Source organism: Eptatretus burgeri, chromosome 7 (assembly GCF_056783735.1).
Source record: "Eptatretus burgeri isolate ZD-2024b chromosome 7, Ebu_testis_v1, whole genome shotgun sequence".
NCBI classification, from domain to species: Eukaryota; Metazoa; Chordata; class Myxini; order Myxiniformes; family Myxinidae; genus Eptatretus; species Eptatretus burgeri.
This window is the reverse complement of record NC_140967.1, coordinates 61,200,928-61,224,055: the sequence shown is the minus strand read 5'-3', so window position 1 is coordinate 61,224,055 and position 23,128 is coordinate 61,200,928. Positions and strand designations below refer to the sequence as shown.

The window sequence follows — 23,128 nt, the reverse complement described above, 5'->3', positions numbered from 1 at the left end:
GCAAAAAAATGAAATGCAGATCAAGGGAGGACTATAAAGGAAGAGATAGATGTTTCTCCTGACGTTTCACATCGACCATAGAGATAGTGTTTTTGACCCCTGATGCTCAATTACATCACCACTGCTTTGCTCGTCCCACTGCCTGACCGACCCTTGCCATCTTCCTCCCTCCCTTAACTACTGAAGTTTTATGTTATCCCTATTTTCCTTTATAATATTCCCTCAACGTGCACTTCACTGTTTTGCTCCGATTAAGGGCAATTCCCAAAACCTGACAGCAGTAAAACTGCACTTTCTCTGCTCTTGAATGGAAAAATCCATTGTCTTCTCTGCCAATGCAGTTCATTACTCATCTTTACCAAGACTAGTATTCCTCGTCTCCCCATTAAAATATAGAAAAGAGACAATGATACATCTAACTTTAAAAAACATAAGTACAATGAATCATCTTACCTGCTTCCCATTTAATAAATAACTGTGTAAAGAAAAATAATTTTGCCTTTAACCTTAAAGTTACATCCAAGTGAGATATCATCGTAATCGCTACCTGCAGAAGACCTTTCCCACCACGAGCCAGGTTGTCCTTGAAGTTCTGAGCCTGTCGGTTCTTGTCTTCCTGGCGCTTTTGTTGGAATTCTTCATCCATAGTGATGGCAGCCAGTCCTTTACCGACGGTGCCCGTCAGGCGAGAGACGACACCAGCAGCTCCACCTGAAATGGTTAAAATAATTTCACGACCAACCTCCACAGGAAAAGTGATTTTTATGCGGTGAAGCTATTTCAATATTTTGGTATGTCCGTCCTTCCATCAAAAATGAAGAAGAACAACCTTTCCAACCCACTGTGTTTAATTATACAGGGTTCTAAAGTGAAATTCTAGAAGGTTTTCAAGGGTAATCCTGAAAGGTAATTCTGAAAGGTAATTCTAAAGGGTAATTCTGAAGGGTTCTAAAGGGTAATTCTAATAGGTTTCGTTCATTTCTAGGCTTTTGCCTATTTCATACTTAAAATGCCAAACTGAACCGCTTCCTTTGGACATGGGTGTGATTTCTTTCAATATCAAGAAGAAAAAGTATAGAGCACAACATTGTGGCATGAAAAACCAATATCCAAAGGGGCAAGGGGTTGGGGGTGGAGGAAACAACTCAATCCTGACGTGGCATCAAGTAAATGTCAGCATTTATTCCATTGCTGGTTGTGCCTAATTGTTGACCTTGTGACGGTTTGAAAAAAACATACTGCAGGGGGAGAGCATACATGGCCAAGTAGGTGACCTGAGGATGAGTGGGTGGTATAAGTAGCTCAGAGCTTTGGCTCTGAGTGAAACCAAGAGTGCAACATAATTAATCTTTTTAAAGTCCAAGAAATAACTCTTCTTCTTCTTCCTATTTTTAAAGTCCAAGAAATAACTCTTCTTCTTCTTCCTCTTTTTAATCTTCTTCTTGTGTATGGCAGCTTGGCTGCTAGGTAGCTATCATTTTCTTTGGGGTGTGACTGTGCCGCTGATGCTGTGCCCCTGTACCAGTGCACTGGTACTCATTTTGCCTACCGAGGAAGGATGACAGGCTGAGTCAACCCCACCTAGTGTTAATTCAGTAGCCAACAGGGCTCAAACTCAGGATCCAAAGATCCCAAGCCAGCCACCCGAACCACGAAGCAAACACCAGGCTAAGAAATAATTTAATTGATAGAATCACCTGAACATTTCCCACTCGTCAATGGGGATGGGTCTTTTTGCTAGTATATAATAATAATACGAGTTCCCTCACAAGGAACTTCGTCCAGGAGGAGGTCATTATGGCCCATCAAAGCCTGTGCTATTATAACCAACCTATGGTTGTTTGTCCATGCTCTTCTTCATCTTCTCTTCCCTTTATAAGGGATGAGGGTCCATGGCCTCAGGATGGCACAAAGCTTCCGCCCTGCCTTGACCAAGATACTCCTCCACCTCCCTCTGTCCTCAGCCAACTCTCTCCACTCCACAACCACCCCTTCCTTATTGCTATCCCTCCTCACACAATCCTCCCATCTCAACCATGGTCCACCTCTTTTCCTCCTACCTTGCTCTCTCAACCTATCCGCTCTCTTTGCCCTTCTCTCTCCCCCCATCCGCACCAAGTGTCCAGCCCATCTCACCTGGCATTTCACCATTCTCCCCATCAAGCTCATCTGCACACCAATCTTCTCCTCTTTCTATCCACCCTCTTCACTCCCGCAATCCTCCTGACCCAGTTGTACTCGCAAACATGCAGCCAATGTTGCTGTCTCTGTCAGTGCCACCGGCTCCAGACCATAAAGGTAGGCCGGCATTACACATGATATCAGAACCTTCCCTTTCAATTTCCTTGATACGTTTGTCTTCCATTACTCATTACACCCTCCTCGATGCATTCACACCCACCTGAATCCTCCTCTGCACCTCTGACTTGACTTATCACCCCCAGTCACTGCTCCTCCCAGATACTCAAACCTATTTCCCCATCTGATCTCCTTCTCCTCTAACCTGATATTCATTTCTTTTCTCTGCTACCCCACCAACATCACCTCAGTTTTCTCCATACTCATCTTCAGCCCATGCTTCTCAAAGGCCTCCTTCCACTCCCCCAGTACTTCCTGCATCTCCCGCCCACTCTCCACCACAACTGCCATATTGGCTGCATACAGCATCATCCCGAAACTACCCTTCAAGCTCACCTTCCTGCTTCCCAGCTCCATCATCATGATTAATGTGAGTGGACTGCGAAAGCTTCCCTGCTTCAAACTGATGTTCACGCTGAACCCCTCAGACATCAAAGGACCAACCAAAACTCTTTCCTTCATTCTCTTATACATCCTTTCCACCAACCTAACTTCTGCTTCTGGCACTCCCATCCATCTCAGTGTCACCATCACCATCTCTCTCGGGACAGTGTCGGAGGCCTTCTCCAGGTCCACAAATCCCAATGCCATCTCACCTTGCATCTCCAATCTCTTTATCAGCTGACTCGGTGCAAACCTCCCATCCGTCATCCCGCTACCCTTTCACAAAACCTCTGCTGCCCTTCTCCGATCTCCATCTCCACACTCTTCCTTATCCTCCCATCCAGAATGCTCTCAAGCACCTTCATTACATGACTTAAGAGTGTAAGGCCCCTGCACTTTCCCCGATCTTGAACATCTCCCTTATCCTTTCCATATCGGCCAATTAACTGTCCTCCACTCCTACAGAATTGAACCCTCTCTCAAACATAAATTCAACAGCCTCTTAATCCAACTGACTGACTAATTCTCCCACTGCAATTATCATCTCATCAATACCTGGTGCTCTTCCCTTCTTCATCCTCTTTAACACCGTCTGCAGTTCCTCCTCTGTGAGCTCTACCAACTCCACATAACTCTGTAGCTCCAGCTCGCCATTTCTTCTTTCCCGGTTCAACAGCTCTTTGAAATACCCTTCCCACACCTTCAATACCACCTCTCTTTCTGTCACTAGCCTTCCACCACCATCCTTTATCACCACCCCCCTCCCCTTCATATTCTTACCATCCTCATCCCTGTCACGAGCCAATTTATACATCATCTTCATCCCACCATCCTCTTCAAACTTGGTGTACACCTCCTCTTCGATATCATTCCTCAACTTATCCACCACTCTCCATGCTGCTTTCTTATTCTGCCCATATAGGTGCAGAAATCCTGCATCAGGCTGCCTTTCTCTATCCTTGATCTTCTCTATCCTCTTCTAAACCTCCTTCTTTTCATCAACTGCATCCACCATACCTGGTTTCTATCCCTTGATGATGCACCCTTTCTTGACATCCTTCCACAAAAAACTTCTGCAATTTTCTTAAATGCTTCTCCATACTTCTTTCACTCTTTCTCCAAACCTTTAGCTTCTTTACTAAGTTGCTCATACTCGCCCTATACCTCTTCTTGGACTCTACGATGATGTTTCCCCGACACTTCCCCCAGCTAATAATCTTCCAACCCCTGCTCTTAACCTCCCTCCATTTCTTTATCGATACCTCAAACATCACATACTTGTGCTCGGTGGTAACATTCTCTCTTCCACTGCCTTACAATCCTTAACCCTCCACAACTGTCACTTCCTTACCACCAATAAATCCAATTCTGTTCTATGTTGTCCATTCTTATTGGTAATCTTGTGGCTTTCCTGCTTTTGAAAGAATGAACCAGCTTTGGCCATTGTCGAAGAAATTTCTAAGTTATTCTGTTCACGCTGAACTTTTGGGCATTTTGATAAATTTCTATAGTATGTAGGTTAAAAGTCAGTCTGCTTCTCCCAGACTGGGAAAAAAACATTTGAACATTTATTTAACAAACAACATAAACAAATACATACAAACACATACATATGTGCATATGGAGGACCTGGACACAGACTTGCTCCAGATCTCTGAAATACATTGAGAATTTCAGTTCCTTATCTAGTGTTCAGTGAGACATAGTATTTTTTTTATTGCCAAACACTGGCGCCAACTTTGTCAGGTCTTGACATCCTCCAGGTGAAGCTTATCTTTGGCCTTCATACAGCCCCAACTTGACCTGGTTGAATGGTTATAACAAATATTTCAAATCCAGACATGTTAATCCTCTCCTGGCGCAGAAAAACGCACAGAATGCGAGAATGACATCAAACTTCAACTCTTTTGGGCATTTTGATAAATTTCTATAGTATGTAGGTTAAAAGTCAGTCTGCTTCTCCCAGACTGGGAAAATATATTATCTCGAAGTGACTAGGGCTTAGTGAATACATCTGGACATTTTCTCCGACCCACATTCCAACTTTTTGGTGCCTTATATCTATCATTTCATAAAATCCCTTAACAAGTAAATATATTTAAATAATCGACACTTCTTTGTATACTGAAGTCAAGCTTGGTTGAAATGTCGGCCTGCTTATTATATCTTTTACTAGGCAGGTCAAAACATCTTTCAATACAAAGGAGAGATATGATTATATATTCAAAAGTAGATACCTGTTCAAACACATAATATCATACCATATTTAAGTACATTTTCCATTACAATATACTAATGTTTATATCTAAGCTCTAAAAAGCAATATTTTGTTATTGGTTTTATCACCCTCAAACCCATTATTCTAATTTCAGAGAAATTGCATCGACACCATCCTATTCTTCACCACAGCGCCACCAACTCTTGATCCCCTATATTCCTCATTCCCCAACCAAATTTACCAAAACATTCCTCTTCACCCGGCTCTGTTACTCCCACATGTGCGTTAAAGTCCACCGCAATGCACAGAATCACCTCCATCTCAACCATTTCAATCATCCTCTCCAGCGAGTCACTGAATTCCTGCTTCCTCCCAGTCCTTTCCCCGTGTGTGGCCCATATACCGACGTAACCCACACCATAACTTTATCCTTCCCATCTTTCCAATGACCACCTGCTTACTGATCTCTTGCGATACTATTATTCCCACGCCAGTCCTATTCCCACCCACGTGCAACAGCTTGTATCTTCCTACCAACCTCCTCGTCCTGTCTCCTTTCCACCTGGTCTCCTGCACACACAACACTTCCAAACCTACTTCTCGGCATCATTTCCACCACCTCGAACCCCTGTCTGTTCCATTGATCCCACATTCAAACTTCATAGGCGGACTTTCTATATCTTTCTTAAATGCTGAGCATCAAGCAAAGAAGCAGCATGTACCATTTTTAAAATCTGGAACGACTCAGCCAGGGTACGAACCACTGACCTCCCAGACTCAAAGCAGATGCTCTATCCACGACACAACTGAGTCTGGTGTCTATCGTTTAAAATGGTTAAATTCAATATATAGTTTAAAATGAACAAATCCAAAACAGTTAAGCATGCCTACAAAATAGTGCTCTGAGAAAATAAATATTGAATCAAACTCAATTTTCTTTCAATCATTAATGGAAGAACCCACCATGCAAAGACTATATTATCCATTCATCATTAGACCAAGGAAATTTTGCACATCCAGCATGTGTAAGCCCGAGAGGGGTATGAACTTGGAAAAAAAAACAACTTTCACCTCGTCAAGTTTTGGAGAAGGTAACGATATTGTTGCAGATTGGCGGAGTGTGTTACTATGGCCTGTGGAAGACTTCTTGAAGGCAAAAGATGGCAATTTATTGGGTTGAACAATGCTGAGATTTCCAACAGTGGAATCGGACGTCAACTTTGTTTCAATCGAACTGCTTTCAGCAGGATGGTTGAGAAACATCAGAAAACCAATGATGTCAAAGACAGCCCTCTATTTGGATGGCTCATCATGACCTATAACAGAGACAATGCAACTCTGATCAGGCTTGTCAGATATATTCCCTTTCACACAAACACAGTGTTGCGGCATGCATGGAATCTTCCTCGCAGGTTATCCACGAGAACTGTCCAGTCAGCTTTGTACTGCATGTTACAAAGCCACCATACCAATAAGACACCCTCCTCTTCCCCAAGGGAACAAAGCAACCCACTTGGCATGGTGCTTACTGGGCATGTCAACAGTGTAATCTCACATCATGGAGGAAGATTCGATGGTCAGATGAGAGCTAAAATATCGTGCATGTGACTGATTGTAGAACTCAAGTTTGGTGGCAATCTAACACACCCTATTATACACCCAAGAACATTGCAGAGTCCATCCCGTCAGGTGAAGGATGTGGGGCTGCCACATCCGTTATGATGTGGGGCGGCCTTTTACAATTGCAAACTTGACCTTGTCATTGCACAGAGTAACCTGACAGGCAAAAGGTATTATAACGACATTTTAGATCGTGTTGTTGTTCCAAATTTTGAAAACCCCCACTTCTCACGAGACCTGGATTCATGGATGACAATGCCAGACCCCACGGTTCTCATGCAGTTACCAATTTCTTGAGAAATTATGCCATCACAACATTTCCCTGGCCAACAAGAAGTCCTGATTCAAGTCCAACAGAGCATGTTTGGGGACATTCTTTGCCATAGATTTAAGGAAACAGACCCTCCTGTACAGACTCCAGCACACTTGGAGGCTGCTTTGCACCAATAATGGCAACAACTTCCTTTTAATTCTCTCTAGTGGCCTTCCCAAGGGATGTGAAGAAGGGTTGCAGCAGTTATTTGCTCTAATGGTGTTTCCAAACATTATTGACCTTTTCAGACATTCATTTAATTGTGACATCGCTGGATGTCCTTATTGACTGGTCTTGAGGCCAACATCACACAATGGGTTGCCAGCAGCCCCATTCTAAAGTCGGTGTGTTTTTTTTGTTGTAAAAACAAGCTCAGCCTAGTACCATTACAGACATCCTCGTTTTGTGATTAAACTAGAAAATATAACTCAATGTGAATGCATCGATGGATTTGCCTCCGCATGCGTGAGACGTCAGCCCATTGGAACATTTGATCTAAATTAAAGGTCACATGACAAGTTAAAGGTCACATGAGAGACAATGTGAGATAGATAAAGAGAAAAGTACTATACAACAACAGATGCTTCAAACTCGAGTTATGGTCTGCAAAATGATTTCAAAGGGCACATGACCTTTGACCTGTTGAACCCAAAATATAATCAGTTTATCTTCGTATTACACTCCGTACTTTGTCAAATTTGGATGGAATCCCTTCAGTACTTTCAGTACAACAAATTATCGTGGTAACCAAAAAAACCCCAAAATAACCGACAGATGGATGGAGACAACCCGAAAATTAATGCCTCTGGCCTTTGGCTGCAAAGGAATAAAAAAATGAATTTTTCTCATCATTTGTCGAACATACATGCTTTACCAATACATGGTTTTATTTTTTATAAACGTTGAAGTTTCTGAATATTGCTATGATCCAGAAAAACACAGCCTGTGCTCAAATTTCTTCCATCTGTATAGTTACAAAGTTACACAAAAAAAATTAACTAAAACGAAGACTTACCCTCACACTAAAACACAGTACAAATAATAATTCAGCTGAGATGCAGAAAAGCATGGGTAAAACCTCTCAGGGAAAGCAACAAAAACTCCATTGTGACAATGTGCAAGTAAAAGCATTGGGAATTTCAAAATTCAAACTGTCCTCTTACCAGACAACCAAACTAAACTCACCCACAGCATGGCCAAAGAAACTTTTCACTCCAATTGCCATTCCCTCTGCAAACTCCTCTGGACCTTGAATGGCTCCCTAGAGGGATTTCAGGAATCAGCAAAGAACCATAAGCACTTTCAACAACACTTAACAAAACATAAGAGGGTGTAATGACAAAAAAGACACCACGAGAGTTGATGAATTATTGAACTATAAAAACTAACTTGTATTTTAAGCAAGGCATGCAAATGACAAAGGATACACACAAACACTCTCAGATTCCTTGCTGGGACAATCCCCTCTCAGAAGAGAGGAACTGCCACACCAGACTGGCACATAAAAAGGCCTAGACTTACAGTCTGTTGCCAATCGCCGAAAGCAAACTTACGCATACACACACACACACACACACACACACACACACACACACACACACACACACACACACACACACACACACACACACACACACACACACACACACACACACACACACACACACACACACACACACACACACACACCTTCAACCACCTTCTTTGTTTCACACCCTCTACCGTTTGTGCCCTGTCAGGTCAGGTCAGATTAGATCTGTGACTTGCTATAGGTACCATGTAAACCTGCACGAACCTGTCTCGTGGTCGGGTTGTCAGCGACTAAACTGTCTCCCCCACCTAGTTTCTTGGTGAGGAGGGTGTACGATATGGACACCCAGCAGGATTAAAAACAAAACCTGTCAAAGGGCGGAGTAGCTTCTTGTGAGCCAACGGCCATCCATATCTAATGGCCAACTGTGTCTGCAGACGTCCTCCTGCAGTTGGGATACTTTTTATTGGGAGGTTGGTGGCAGGATTTGCACTCCAGCCACCGTAAAACACTTCACCAGCAAAACATATCAAAAGCAAAATGAAATCTGCAAACCGACTCCGTGCGAGTACTTCCTGTGCAGCTACCGGCAAAGTCTTCAGGACCCTCAATCTTTGATGATAGGAGGGAAACGACGGAGTAACCTTCCAGGGTCAGATTTTGGCCGTGTGTGTCAGGGTGGTGCTTAGGTGTCATCCACCAGACGGCAGTCTCCTTGGGTTAACCTGAGGCGGTCCCTTTGGGTGGGTGCCTGGAATGTCCTATCCCTAAGAGAGAATGATCACCTATCTCTGTTATCATCTGAGCTCAAGCATTTGGACATCGGTATTGCAGCACTCTCTGAGGCTCGGAGACCGGATTGCAGAAAGATCATGGCGGGTGTTTCCACCTTTTCTTGGTCTGGTCGCTCTGATGGTTACCATGTCCAAGGAGTTGTTGTAGCTGTGTCCAATAAGCTGACTCCAATGATAATTGAGGTAACACCGGTCAATGAGCGTATTATGAGACTAAGGATTTGTCACTCCTTGGGTGTCATTTCCCTGGTCTCTGAATATACTCCGACTGAGGCGACTGATCTCACCATGAAGGATGCATTCTGTGTCTGTGGTTGTGTCATGTGTCTGTGTCATGAAGGACGCTTGAGTCTGTGGTTGATCAGTGCCCCAGGCGAGATACTCTTCTAGTTTTGAGGTTTTCATTGCATCAATTGGAACTGATATGGATGGTTATAAGACATGTGTTGGTCCCCATGGGTCTGGAACTGTGAACCGGAATAGCACCAAGTTCCTTGACTTTGCAAGAAGTCATGGACTTAGGGTGGCTGGTTCATGGTTACAGCACTCACAGGCTCATCGCTGGACTTGGAATTCCAATGCCGGTGGTGTGACAGAGGAGATTGACCATGTGCTCGTTGATGGTCGCTGGAGGATAATTGAGAACTGCAGGATCGACCGGAGTGCCCAGTTCCTCAATACTGAACACAGGCTTGTTGCAGCAACTCTGAAGTTGCAGCTAAAATCCAGGAGAATGTTACCATCCCAGCCTACCCTGGATGTTGGCAAGCTCAATAATGAGGGTAGCTAAGGAGTTTGCAAACAGGCTGAGTGGAGATTTGGGGGGTCTGGGTGCTTTGGGGGATCCTGAAGAGTTGTGGAGTGCCTTCAAGACGAGCATCCTTGATGTTGCCAGTCGATGTCTTGGAAATCACCGGAGGGCGATGAAGAATTTTGTCTCTCAAGGGACACTGGATACCATTGAACAGAGTCGCAGGGCCAGGCTGAATGGCAGAGCTGAGCTGTTCAGGGAGCGGAAGTGTAAAACTGTACGTGCACTAAAGGTGGACAAGGAGGCCTATGTGCAAGGAATCTATAAGGGGGTAGAGCATCACCTGTGGTCAAGTGATTTTCATCCTGCTTACAGGAGAATTCACGCATTGTGTTCCTCCAAGCCCATCCCTTGGATGTACTGCAGTTAGAAAAGAGGGTGGTGGGCTCTTGACAGAGGAGTCCGAAGTGAAGGTCCGCTGGGCCAGTTACTTTGAGCGGCTGCACCACGCTGATCCACCAGCTGAGTTGGATGTCAGGGGTGTTACTATCCCTATTGCTGAGCCTCCAATCAACTGACCCTCCAATCAATCAATCAATTGCTGACCCTTCGTTTGTGGAAACACAGACTGTGGTGAACCGGTTGAAATGGAGGTAAAGCTCCTGTGGCATCCATGCTGAACTTCTCAAGACTGGTGGAGATGCTGTACTCATGTGGTTTCATGCAGTTCTGTGCCCTGCCTGGAACACAGGCATAATCCCAACTGACTGGAAGAGGGGCCTTCTTGTCTCCCTCTGGAAAAGGAAGGGTGATCGCCAAGACTGCAACAATGACCAAGGGGTGACACTGTTCTCAGTGCCAGGCAAGGTCTTTGCTTGGATAATTCTTGATAGGGTTCACCACCATCTGCTTAAGCACCAGTGTCCAGAGCAGTCAGGCGTTACACCAAAGAGGTCAACAATTGACCGTATCGTTGCTCTTCGAGTCCTCACCAGAAGCAGACAAGAGGGTGTTGCAGCCTTTGTTTATCTCTGTAAAGCGTTTGATCCAGTGAATCGGGATGCCCTCTGGAAGATTCTTGGTCTTCGTGGAGTGTCACCAAAACTGATCAATCTGATGTCTGAACTCTACTCTGGTACTGAGAGGGCTGTGAGATGTGGTGATACCATCTCTGACTTATTTCCAGTTGTTACTGGAGTTCTTGGGGATGTCCTGGCCCCCACACTTTTCAGCACTTGTATGGATTGGATTCTGGGGAGGATGTCAGAGAGATCAAGCTGCGGTGCATCGATTGGGAATGCCAAGATCTCTGACCTTGATTTTGCAGATGATGCAGTCATCTTTGTGGAGACTCTGGATATCCTTTTGGGGGCCCTCGAGGTGCTGAATGAGGGGTCTGAGCCACTGGGATTACAGGTTTCCTGGGTCAAAACTAAGATCCAGGCTTTCAATGACATCTTGGATGCTGCCATCATATCTGCACCTGTTTGTGGCGAGGATGTTGAGATCACGGAGAGATTCACAGTCCTTGGCGGTGATATTCATGTCTCTGCTGGCTGTGAACCAGAGGTCAACAGACGTCTGGGTCAGGCCTGGGGAGTCATGGATTCACTGGATCATGGGGTGTGGCGCTGCCAGTACCTGTAAGGGAGGACAAAAGTCTGAGTCTTGAGGTCCTTGGTGCTTCCAGTCTTGGTCTTTGGATGTGAGACTTGGACTCTGACCAGGGATCTGAGACAGAGACTTAATTCCTTTGGTACCAGGTTTCTTCGGAGTATCCTTGGCTGTTGCTGGTCAGACTTTGTGTCCAACAAGTGGTTGGTTGCTGAGAGAGACTCAAAATGAGATTTGTTACCTGCATTGTCCGTGAGCATCAGCTGCGGCTGTATGGACATGTGGCTCGTTTTCCTGATGCTGATCCTGCTCACCAGATTCTCTCAGCGAGGGAGCTTCGTGAGTGAAGGAGGCCAATGGGCTGACCACGTGCCTCATGGTTGCAGCAGATTGATCAACATCTCAAGGAGATGGGGATGGGCCAGGCATCTGCTTGGGGGGTGGCCAGCCGGAGGCTCTTGGAGTGCCGGCGGAAAGTGGACGCAGCGACGCGCTGCTCCGGCACATGCTCCCATACCTGACCTGACCTGACCCACTCAGGTTTCTCCAGCATGCAAACTTTCAGCCAGTGAAATACCTCTCGTGAAATTCCAAGAATCCAGGCTCACTTGACCAACTCCACTCATTTGTTTATCTTTTCTTCCAACTCTGGAACAAAGTTCTTCAATCTGTTCAATCTCATTCTTCCCTGCAGGACTTCAGTATATCTCTTCACCTTCTCTTCATGTCATCCCCCATTCCAAACCAATATATTTTCTCCCCACATTAACCCTATCTAACCCAACTCCCTCACTGTCAAGCTTATGATTTCCTCCCCTACTCCCCTATCTTAGTAAAATTCCCTTGCTCATGTCTAAATGTGGCCCCACTGTCAGTATATTACATTTTTCGCTGTAACCATGCTCTTCAATCTTGTCGGGGGGGGGGGGGAACAAAAGATTATGCATTGACAAAAATAAAGAAAAGATATCTGCGATCACAAAGCAATCGCCAAACGTAAGTCTCTCCCAGTGCCATGAAACAGTGATGGCCATATTCTTTTTGGACTGCCATATGACCTTGAACTTCAACATTTAGGGATAGAGCGTGAATAAAAAAAATGTGTCTCCATCTACATTCTATCTATAAAACTCAACATCATAAAAATTGTAGGAAAATTATTCAAGTTAAAAAAGGTGTTTTTTTGTTAATTAGGCCACAATTCGAAAAAAGTAGGTCAAGGACACCAATCAAATATCAGGTGAACAACGTCAGGGCAGGTACACTATTACGATGCAAGAACATCTTGGAAGACCAAGCAGTCTGAGATTCCACATTGGCAAAATTGAGCGATGATGACAAAAACATGTTTGTTTGTTTTTTTCCAGACCGACATTTGACTTGGACCTTTAACCCGTAGGGGTATGATGTAAATTAAGCATAAATGCGCCTTGCTCTAGGCTATCTCAAGAGGGTAATTTTGTTCCTATCAAACAAACCTTAATCGAGTTATGGTAAAACATGTTAAAATGCCCATAATTAGGTCTTGACTTACAATCCTGTACTGAATGATAATTGTATTTTTTTCCATCTTACTTGGCACAACACAATTTTCTATTTTTTGACTTTAAAAATTCGTAAATGTACAACAGTCACACTGTCTAATAAAAGCTCCGTTGACTCAAAAGTTTACCTGATAAGGTTCATAAAAGAGAGACTCTACACCTTGCGACAGGCCTCGCAGGAGTCCAAAAGGGTTACCCAGCACATCCAGGCCCAAAACCACCACGTACAGCTGCTGCAGAAACTGCCGGCATCCACATATCCTCAATGAGTTCATTTGGTGAAAATGACAAAACCACCCAAAACAGAACGTTAATAATACCACAACCATAAATACCTGGTTTGAGTAATGCTTGATGACTGCCCACATAAGCTCAGTTTCAGTGTAAAACTGGTATTTAACTTCAAAGCAAGCCATCCTGTGAAAGAAACACATCCAGAGATACATGTCAAAATAGAGTAAATACAGTATTAACATGATAATAATAATAATAATAATAATAATAATAATAATAATAATACCATCCCTTTTGTGCTGTAAAGGCACACAGGGCTGTCAAGGCAGTTTCATCGGCAAGGAGCACAGTCCTGGACAGGTCGCCACTTCGACGCAGGTTACCCTGAATGGTTATTACCTCAGTGCACTGGTACTCATTACGTCAACCTTGGAAGGATGACAGGCTGAGTCAACCCCACCTGGTGTTAATTCAACGGTAAAAAACAGAGGGTCGAACTCAGGACCCTCAGGTCCCAAGCCAACCACCTTAAAGGCCCGGTCACACCTTGACGTTTTAGCCAACGTATGCCGATTTTTGAATTTTTTTCTAAAACGCTGGCACACGTTGAATACGTTATGGGTAAGTTTTGATAACATTGAGAGCACGCTGGCATACGTCGTAGTACGTTGCCATACGTCGTTGTACGTTGGCTTTAAACGTTGTACTTTTCGGTTGTCCTCAAATTTTTTCATGCTTGAAATTTCACGACGTATGCCGGCGTATGACTCACACGTTCCGCTACGCTGGCCACAAGTTGTAGGCACGGTCTGCGATCGTTGACAGACGTCAACACATGCTACTTGTAAGTTAATCATAAGTTGAGACACGCCGAGGTAATGTTTAGAGTACCCGAAACTTATTTCCTACCTATGATTAACGTGTTGTTGGCACGTTACGCGATCGTTGCCACACGTCGACAGACGTTACTTTTAAGTTACTCATAGGCTGAAAGACGTCGGTATAATGGATCGTCCTTGCGTCAGCGTCCACGGCCAGGGCCAGGACACTTATTTGCAGCATTCTTCAAACTTTTCTTCGGCATGACGAGGATGTTCACACTTCGATGTCTAGCTTGGCTATGATTCCAATTGTCCATCGGCAGCGTCTATTTAAAATAGTCGAGTTTGAGCGTTTTAACACGTTCAGAAGAAACGTTTCAAATTTCCAAACCCCAGCGTCAAAAACAAACAAAAAAAAAAAACAAAGGCGAGTGACAGCAATTTAAATCGTTCATTGTAAACAATGAAACTAGCTGAGTGGTACCGTTTAAAAGTCGTTGAGTGTAAAAAAAATCCAATTGTTGAGCGCAAGCGTCTACTTTCAATAGTGGAGATGCAGCCATTTAAATCGTTGAGTGGCAGCCTATGAACCTACCCGTGGACACGCGGACGCAAGGATGATCCATCATAACCCACACCCTCCCCCTCACACCCACCTACTACTGCCAACATGAACAAACTACTACTAATACTAATATTAATAGTAATACTGATACTGATACTGTTACTGCTGACATGGACATCGACTCAAAAAGGACTCGAAAACACTGTTGGGTTCCCCTTTTATGAACACCATTTTTATATACCAATTCCCAAAACCGCTGGGAACACGTCTTTATATGGCAGTTGTAACCTAGAAACACGTTCATTTATTTTTTTGTCGACCGGAAGACGTCATTGGAATACGTCTACATACGTCGATGTGTGTTGGGGCTACGTAAAGAATTGGTTCAAAGCACGTCAAACACAAGTTAGAAATAAGTTTCGCGTAAAAAAGACATTACCGCGACGTGTTTCGACTTATGAGTAGCTTATAAGTAGCCTTTGTGGACGTGTGTAAGCGTCCACATATCGTGTGTAAAACTTATCCCCATCGCATGCGAACGTGTGTCATACGCCGAGTACGTCGTAAAATTTTGAACATGTTCAAAATTTCTTGACGTACTCTACTTACTACGACTTATGATAGCGTATTTAGCGTTCTACTCGCACATACCAAACTTACCCATACCGTATTCGACGTGCCCCAACGTTTTAGACACACTTTTTGTTACGTCGGCATACGCTGGCAAGATCGCCAAGGTGTGACCGCGATTTTGACCCTTCCATTTCTACGGCAGTTATGATTCGTTGTACGTCAGCCTTTTAATAGGCTACGCCACGACATCGTCGGCGATGCGTGCAACGCGCTATGCCTAAGTTAGACTATCGTTGGGCATCGGTTGTGTAGGCCGACAACAGGTTCAGCATTCGTTGGTATAAGTTATCTATAACACAACGAAACGTTCTGTGTAGTTACCAATGCGTTATACATAAGACCAAGTCGCTATGAATACGTCCGAATCTTTAAAAAAAACATCAAAAGTTCAACGTAAGCCAGCGTTTTACATAAATTTTAACACGTTGCCATCGCTGGCTAAAACGTCAAGGTGTGACCGGGCCTTAACCGCTAAGCCAACACCAGGCTTCCCCTGCTCGTGTCTAAATTAAAAATACAGTATTACAATGACAAAAATATTACAATAAGAAAGTTATAACATCTTATCCACTCTCAAGTCAGAGTTTAAAGATTCATTGAGGCTCAGGTGGCCCATGAATGCTTAAACATTCAATGCTCATCTAACAAACAGATAATATGGGGGAAGTGACCAACTGAGGCACGGTAGTTAGACCTGTGCTCGACCCATTATTGTGAGACTACAGACAAGACAGAGCTTAATGCTTTGTCCAAAGCATAAAGTGCTCAAAAATGCAGTCGTTTGCTGGTTTATTTGGTTGGATCAGATTCTGCTGGCAATCAAACCCAGGAACAAACATTTCTAAAATAAGTAAAATAATAAATTAAATATTCGTTGTTTTATTTACAGACAAAGGCTCATGGTAGAGCAAAGTAAAGGTTTTCAATTATGGATCTTCACATTAAATAATGACTTGTGATTACAACGCATGACAAAAATTACATGAGAATTGCAGCTATGATCATTGCATTGTAAATGCTGCCAAAACATCTTCAAAAAGGGTTGAGCAAGTCATACTTGAAAACCAGGTCTTGCGAGTCTGCAAGTGTGGCGCCGAGGTTCTGCAGCAGGAGATTAAGGGACTCCAGGGGAATCGCCTCATGTTCTTGCTGGTTTCCCTCATTCTCTCCTGTTGAGCTCAATGACAAGCTCAAGTGCAGCTGTGGAAAAGGTCATTTCCTTCAAAAGGCTTTTCCAAAAGGCTCTTTATAGAATGAAACTAATGAAGTTGAAAAATCTCAAAATTATGAAATCAAATCTAATTGATTTCTCAATTTACAGATATGCATAAATGTACTCTGGAGCTTCAAATGCAATCTCAGTTGATTTATCTTGGGGAAATTATTTTGGGCATTGGCACCATATCTGGTCCATGATTGGCTGGAGAAGAGTTGTGTGTGTGAAGCCTTTTCTTTGATTTTTATACAATTCCATACCCCTGGGCCGATTGCCCCAATATTTGCTGGACCACATTATTGTAATACATGGTAGTAGATCAACGTCATAATAAAACTATAACGGTACTCTTAGCCACCGTGAAGTTGACAGATATGCCTCCACCCACACTACTAGATTATTATACATACTTGTACCAACTTTGATTTAAATCCCTTCAGCTGTTCTCAAATATCACATTTTTACCTGACATGACCTTTGACACAGTAACGAAAACCGATCACGGACCCTGACCTTTGACCTTTTACTCTTGATGCCACCATCTAATCAGTTCATCTTTGCATCATACTGTACACTTATACCAAGTTTTGTCAAAATCCCATCACTGGTTCACTAGTTAGTGCAGTAACATCATTTTTACCGAACATGATGTCTGACCTCTTACCCCAAAATCTAATCGGTTCATCTTCACATCATTATACATACTTGTACCAAGTTTGACTTGGATCCCTTCAGCTGTTCTTAAATTATCGCGTTAATGAAAACCTATGTGACCGACATCGTTAAAGGGAGCGTTTTGTTCCTCATGGATAGGTGGTCATACCTGTAAAGATTTGCCTCGATCTGTTCAGGTGTTTGAGGTTTTTTTGAAAAAGAAATGGCTGCTGAACCACATGACTGATGACATCATAATTTTTTTTAAAGTTGACCAATTTATCCCGAGATGACCCTCAAAAATTTTGATACCGATCGAATAAAGCGTTCTACATGTTGAATTTTGGCTGGGATACCAATTCACCATGATGTCACGGTTAACAACACTCCCCTCGCGCTGCCTTCTTCCCCTCCCCTCACGCTCTCTTATTCCCTTCCCCTCAAGTTGCCTCCCTTACACTCACCCTGCCTTCCCCTCCCCTCCTCTCACTGCCTCCTGCCTTCCCTTCCCCTCGTCTCACGCTGCCTCCCCACTCCTCTCATGCTTCCTCCCCACCCCTCTACTTTCCCCTCCATTCTCCCTTCCCTCTCCTTACGCTACCTTCCCTTCCCCTCCCCTCATGTTATCCTCCCAAACTCCCTCCACCACCGGACAACTCTCTGGAGATTGCAGAGAAGAAGGGGTGTCAAAGAATGTGCAAATTGCTCAAATTAAATCTGTATTTTTTTAAGCAGTCGGAACTGCTGCTCTGATTAATTCCACAATTTGTCTCAGGTTAAGATATTCTAAAGCTTATCATAAGTGTGGAAATTAAATAAATCACATGAACACCGGCACGGCTTTTTCCACGATTGAAGGAAAATGGCCTTCCTTCCCTTCCCTCGTGCTTACCTCCTCCCAAAGCCCCTTCACTCCCCATGGACGTCTCTGGGCGTTGTTTAGTTTGACCCGTTTGAAGGTGATGTTTTACCGTACCCAATTTTGTTGAAATCCTGTACCGTCAGCATAAGGGGACAATTCCCCCAAGGCAGCTTTCCCTCAAGTCCCCCTATCAAACGCATGTCCAGAACACCCCCTTCCCCTCCCCACTACGCCCTCTCTCCCCAATCCTCCTCGCACCCTCCCCCCTCCCCGGAGTGTGTAGTGATGGGTGGTGAGAGGCCTTGCTCTCCCCCACCTTCCTCCCTCTCCCCTCCTTTACTCACCCCTCCACCCCTTTCACTCCTCCACCCTCTCCATCTCCCCCCCTTCCTGTCTTAATATCCCATCAGCAAAGCGACAGGTTGTATATGCTCGTATATTAATAAACCTCAAAATTCGATACCATTAAGTCACTAAATAGACTGTAAGTATAATTACTCGACTGTTAAGAAAAAGGTTCTTATTCACAGATTTAAGGGCACGGACATTGACAGCAATACAGTGGTTTCCACAGGTCAAAACAACCATCACCCAAGCAACAACAGATGTGAGTGAAGTTGATTACAGCGACTGAAAAATCCAATTCACATTACAATATCAACCTCAACTCAAATCAAGTTATCAACGATTACAAAATTATTGAGTCACAAAGAGCTTGGCGTTTTCAGTTAACTAGCAAGTTGTCTGTGCCCACACGGGATTCTAATCAGGGTAGGGATGGAGGTTGCAAAAATGCAAATAAAGTCTTCGGTCATCGAGCCAGCAAGCTGGGAGCAACAATTCACATTTCTTGCCACATCTGATGCAATTCAAATGCTCTAATGGCGGTGAGGTGCTCCATTTGAAACTGTTTGTTTGATGTATGTCGCTTTTGGATGCCTAGGGTGCATAATATAAAAAAAGTTGTATCGGCAACAAAGCCAGTGACCAACTGCAAATTAATAGTCGGATAATTACATCTGTTCATTCAAAAATAACAAATGAGGGAAATACATAACGATTTCTGAAGAGTTTACCTTTAATGGAGAGAAATGTAAAAACTCAAGGTAGAGCAAGGTGGAAGTAGCATCTTGGAAAGACTGATTGGGTAGATCTGAGCTAACCAGCTGCAAGTCCTCATGGAACTTCTCAATCTGACGGAGAAGGATAAAGCACAAAAATCAAATTTTCCTTTACTTGCACAGAACGAATTTATGGGTTATAAAAATACCACTACAAACATAATGACATTTTATTTCTTTTTCTCTTTCTCTGTGGCTTTGTTCCAAATGCACGGCCACATCTTTTAAGTTACAAATTCCAAACTTTGGGAACAAATAGAACTTTGTGTGGGAGGTGGGGGGGGGTGGGGTAACATAGGCTATGTAGCTGCAGCCTCACATGGGGGTGAGGGGGTCAGGGTGTAAATTCTCCATGTAAATGTGTACTACGTAGGGCACCTGGTGGTGGTGGTAGAGGGTATTACAATTTCCTTTTTTACTTGGGTAACGGTTAGGCTAAAGCACTCTTCGCACAGGAAATTTTGCCCTCCTTTCCTTCTCCCCCCCCCCCCACCCAAAAAAACCATCTGTGTGAGACATTTCTAGCAGGAAAGGACATCAGGATGAAAGGGGGGAGGGGGAGAGGAAAAGAGGGGGTGGGGTAAGGGTTAAAGCACTCTTTGCACAAGTAAATTTGTCTTCCTTTCCTTCTGCTTCTCACCCAAAATGGAGGGGCCTGTCAAAGTGAGAAAAATAATGTTATGTTTGTGAAGGGCAGGGGGTTAGATATCACCATAGAGCAGACAGAAATGTGTGGAGTAGCATGGTCCGTATACGAGTAGCTAGCCATCTTGATGTATTAAGTAGGAAAACGTAACTTTGTCCGTAAGAATTGTCCGTTTGAATGTGCACCAACCATACAGGGGGTGGTGCATGGTAACAGTCAGGGATTATAGCAGTGTTTCTCAAGGTGGGGCACGGCAATATTTTGGTGGGGCATGAGGATTCAGAATTAATGAATCAATCAATATATGATCGCTTTCATAGCTTTGCACTTTCAAATTTTCAAAAGTTTGAAGCTGCGACTGATGCCTCATAGCGTCATAACTAAAAACTGCTTCACCGCACCCTTGTTAGCCAATCCGCCGGTAAGGCGTGCCCTTGATCAATTCAACGCTGTTACGTCACTATGACTCGCTTTTGGTCAAGGGGAATTCCTAATATGTAGTATAGTATATACTGTAGTGTCTCCAATCATGGTGGGGCGTATGATTTTTTTGAAAATCAAAGTGTGGCGTGGAACAAAAAAGGTTGAGAAACACTGGATTATCGTAAAGGAAATTGTGTGTATAACCTCTGTCAACCTCTACTGGGGGGGGGGGAGGCGCCGGGAGACTCGGCACAAGAGCAAGGGGAGTAGCGTTCGTCACCTCGCAATGGACGGAGCTATGAATGCCTTCAGGGGTGGAATTATAGATGCCTCCCAAGGGGGCGGAACATTGCCCGGGGAGAAGAAGCCTGATCGAGCAGTTGGAAGTCGGGGACAAAAGAGTAAGTCTGAGAACGCGGCTGGGAGTTTTGTGTGCGAGTGAGAAGAAAAGGGCTTAGTGTGAGGGAGAATCGTCTCTGAGGAGAGTTTTAAGGAGGTCATCTTGCCTGCCTGTTTTCATCGCCCTATGCCCGATTCGTCTGCCTGCTGCTTCGTCTCATGGTCGCCCGGAGCCCATTCATCGACCTGCCTGTGTGTCTTCATCTCATCATCTTGCCCATCGTCCTCTGACCCTCATCACCTGCTTGTCCTTGCTGCCGCCAGAGCTGAGTTCCCAGGTTTTTGTTCCCTTTCTCCCATCTGTGACTGAGTCCAGAATGAGGTGCCTTCGTTTCTTTCGATTAATTTTTATTCTCATTGTATATAATTATTTATTAATTGCATTCCCTTCCTCCCAGCCCACCATCATCTCCTCGAGATGACATCATCCCTGGTTATTTTTATTATTTGTGGTATGGGGAATAAACCCCTTGGTTTTACCAGAGCTAAGCTTCTCGTGTCTCTCCTCATGACCCACACGTGCAGTGTCTGCCATTTACTAGGAATGTTTCCTCAGGAGTTGAGCCACTCGGGACATCGTGGGACTTTAACCTCCTGCCGAGACGACCTCGATGTTAGTTGAGCCAACGATGCTACAATAATAACCAGAGAGAGCTGGGGACATCATGTGAGGGAAACATTTCTAGCAGCAAGGGACATGTGGCTATAGTGGGGCAGATAAAAGCAATTTTTGAGAGGAATCGTGCAAATGATGATACAAGCATCAAATTTGGCACATTTGTTCTCCAGGGGATTCTAATCAAATCTGCCTGATTGGCCATTTGAAAATCCAAATTTTGAAGGAAAAAAAAAAAAAAATTTCAAAAAAGTCAAGATCACGAATAAATGTTGGATGCTGGCTGAGATTGGTGAATGTTTCAGAAACATCATCAAAGACGTTCCAAGTCTGCCATGCAGTTTTCTTCCCTTTACCGCGGAAGGCAGACACGACGTCACATCCAGTGAACGCATGGAAGTATGGGATCCTTCGAGCTTTCTCAGGTCCTATTGCAGAAACTACCTCATGGACTGGAATCCATCACGCCTTGGCTTCTTGGCCAAAGGCAATCCACATGTTCTCAAGCCCTAGTTCCTGTAAGGATGGCAGTACAGATATTGCTATGACTAGTACGTCTGTGTCATTAGCCTTAATGATAATGGACTTGCTACCATCCGTCGTTGCATCCCTGGCGTGTACAAATATTCGAGTGTCAGCTTCTTCATGACAACATGGAGACACAGCATCCAGTGACTTCCTTGTGTTGCTAATGCCATCTTCTCCTTTTGTGACAATGACTGTGCTTGTCGTCTGTGCTTCACACATCTTTTCCGCAAGGAAGTGAAACAGCTCAGTCTGGCTGTTATCATCTCGAAGAAAGCTTCTCCAGTTACTTGGGGTCTTACTGGTTCCTGTCACTCTTCTTCCGATTCCTTGCCCCCTTTTCGACCTTGCCTCAGATTTCAGACTTGACTTCTTGTACACATAAAACACTACGTCCACCCTCTCGTACCTGGCACCATAGGATTCCACCTTTGGGATGTCTTCTTTAGCATAGTCATCAAATATCTTTAAAGTGTGTGGAGGTAAGGCATTGATAAGTGCTGAGCCATCAATGATGACTGCATCTCCCCTTGGTTCTCTGTCTGGGATGTTCACTTGCGCTTCAAGAATTTCAGCCAGCTGTGACTTCAATTTTTTGGAAGTTTTTTTTTTCTTCAAATTTTTCAAAATTTGGATTTTCAAATGGCCAATCAGACAGATTTGATCAGAAAGCCCTGCAGAACAGAAATGCCATATTTAATGCTTGTATCATAATTTGCACGATTTTTCTACTATCTACTACACTACTAGAGTGAGAGGTGGTGGAAGCTACAAACTCTGAATTCAGGGTATCGGTGTAACTTTGTGAGGGGAAATAACATGGGCTATGTTAGCCACGGCCTCAGAGACTGTTTTGAGCCTTCAAAGTGATGCCAAAGTGACCAATATAGCAATTTTTTGGCAAACAGGACGACTAATTGGTCGATCAGCGAGGCGACGGATAGGTTCTGCTAGTATCACTATAATCCCTGAAAAGTTCAGGACAATCAATACAGCAATTCCAAATTATGTAAGAATGAATGGAAAAAGTTTAAATAGAAGGGAAAGAGATAAGGACATTGCCAAGATGGCTGCATTTGTCTGCCCAAGGCCAAGTAAACAAAGCGGTCACATATTTTATAAAGTGGTCAGAGACCGACAAGATGGGAACACCTTTTGCTGTGGACTCAGGGTGCTGGAGTTTGTGGTGTAAATAGTCTGAAGAAAAGCATTTAAAAATCTTGCATCAAGCTGCACTCCCATTTCCTGTATCAATACCTTGAGATACCTGCAAAATAAGTGCAAAC

General features: G+C 43.9%; 1 protein-coding gene across 2 annotated transcripts in view; it reads right to left on the bottom strand.

Moving 5' to 3' along the window:
* The window catches only part of LOC147023373 (intermembrane lipid transfer protein VPS13C-like), a 52,011-nt gene that overhangs the window by 15,766 nt on the left and 13,117 nt on the right, over positions 1 to 23,128 (bottom strand). For both annotated transcript variants that reach the window (XM_085888720.1, XM_085888719.1), the window contains exons 7-13: positions 22,995 to 23,109; positions 19,189 to 19,305; positions 16,438 to 16,580; positions 13,463 to 13,544; positions 13,256 to 13,369; positions 8,079 to 8,154; positions 548 to 711 (exon numbers count right to left, since the gene is read on the bottom strand). In XM_085888720.1, coding sequence (XP_085744846.1) covers positions 548 to 711; positions 8,079 to 8,154; positions 13,256 to 13,369; positions 13,463 to 13,544; positions 16,438 to 16,580; positions 19,189 to 19,305; positions 22,995 to 23,109 — 811 coding nt within the window. The remainder of the gene's footprint in view (positions 1 to 547; positions 712 to 8,078; positions 8,155 to 13,255; positions 13,370 to 13,462; positions 13,545 to 16,437; positions 16,581 to 19,188; positions 19,306 to 22,994; positions 23,110 to 23,128) is intronic.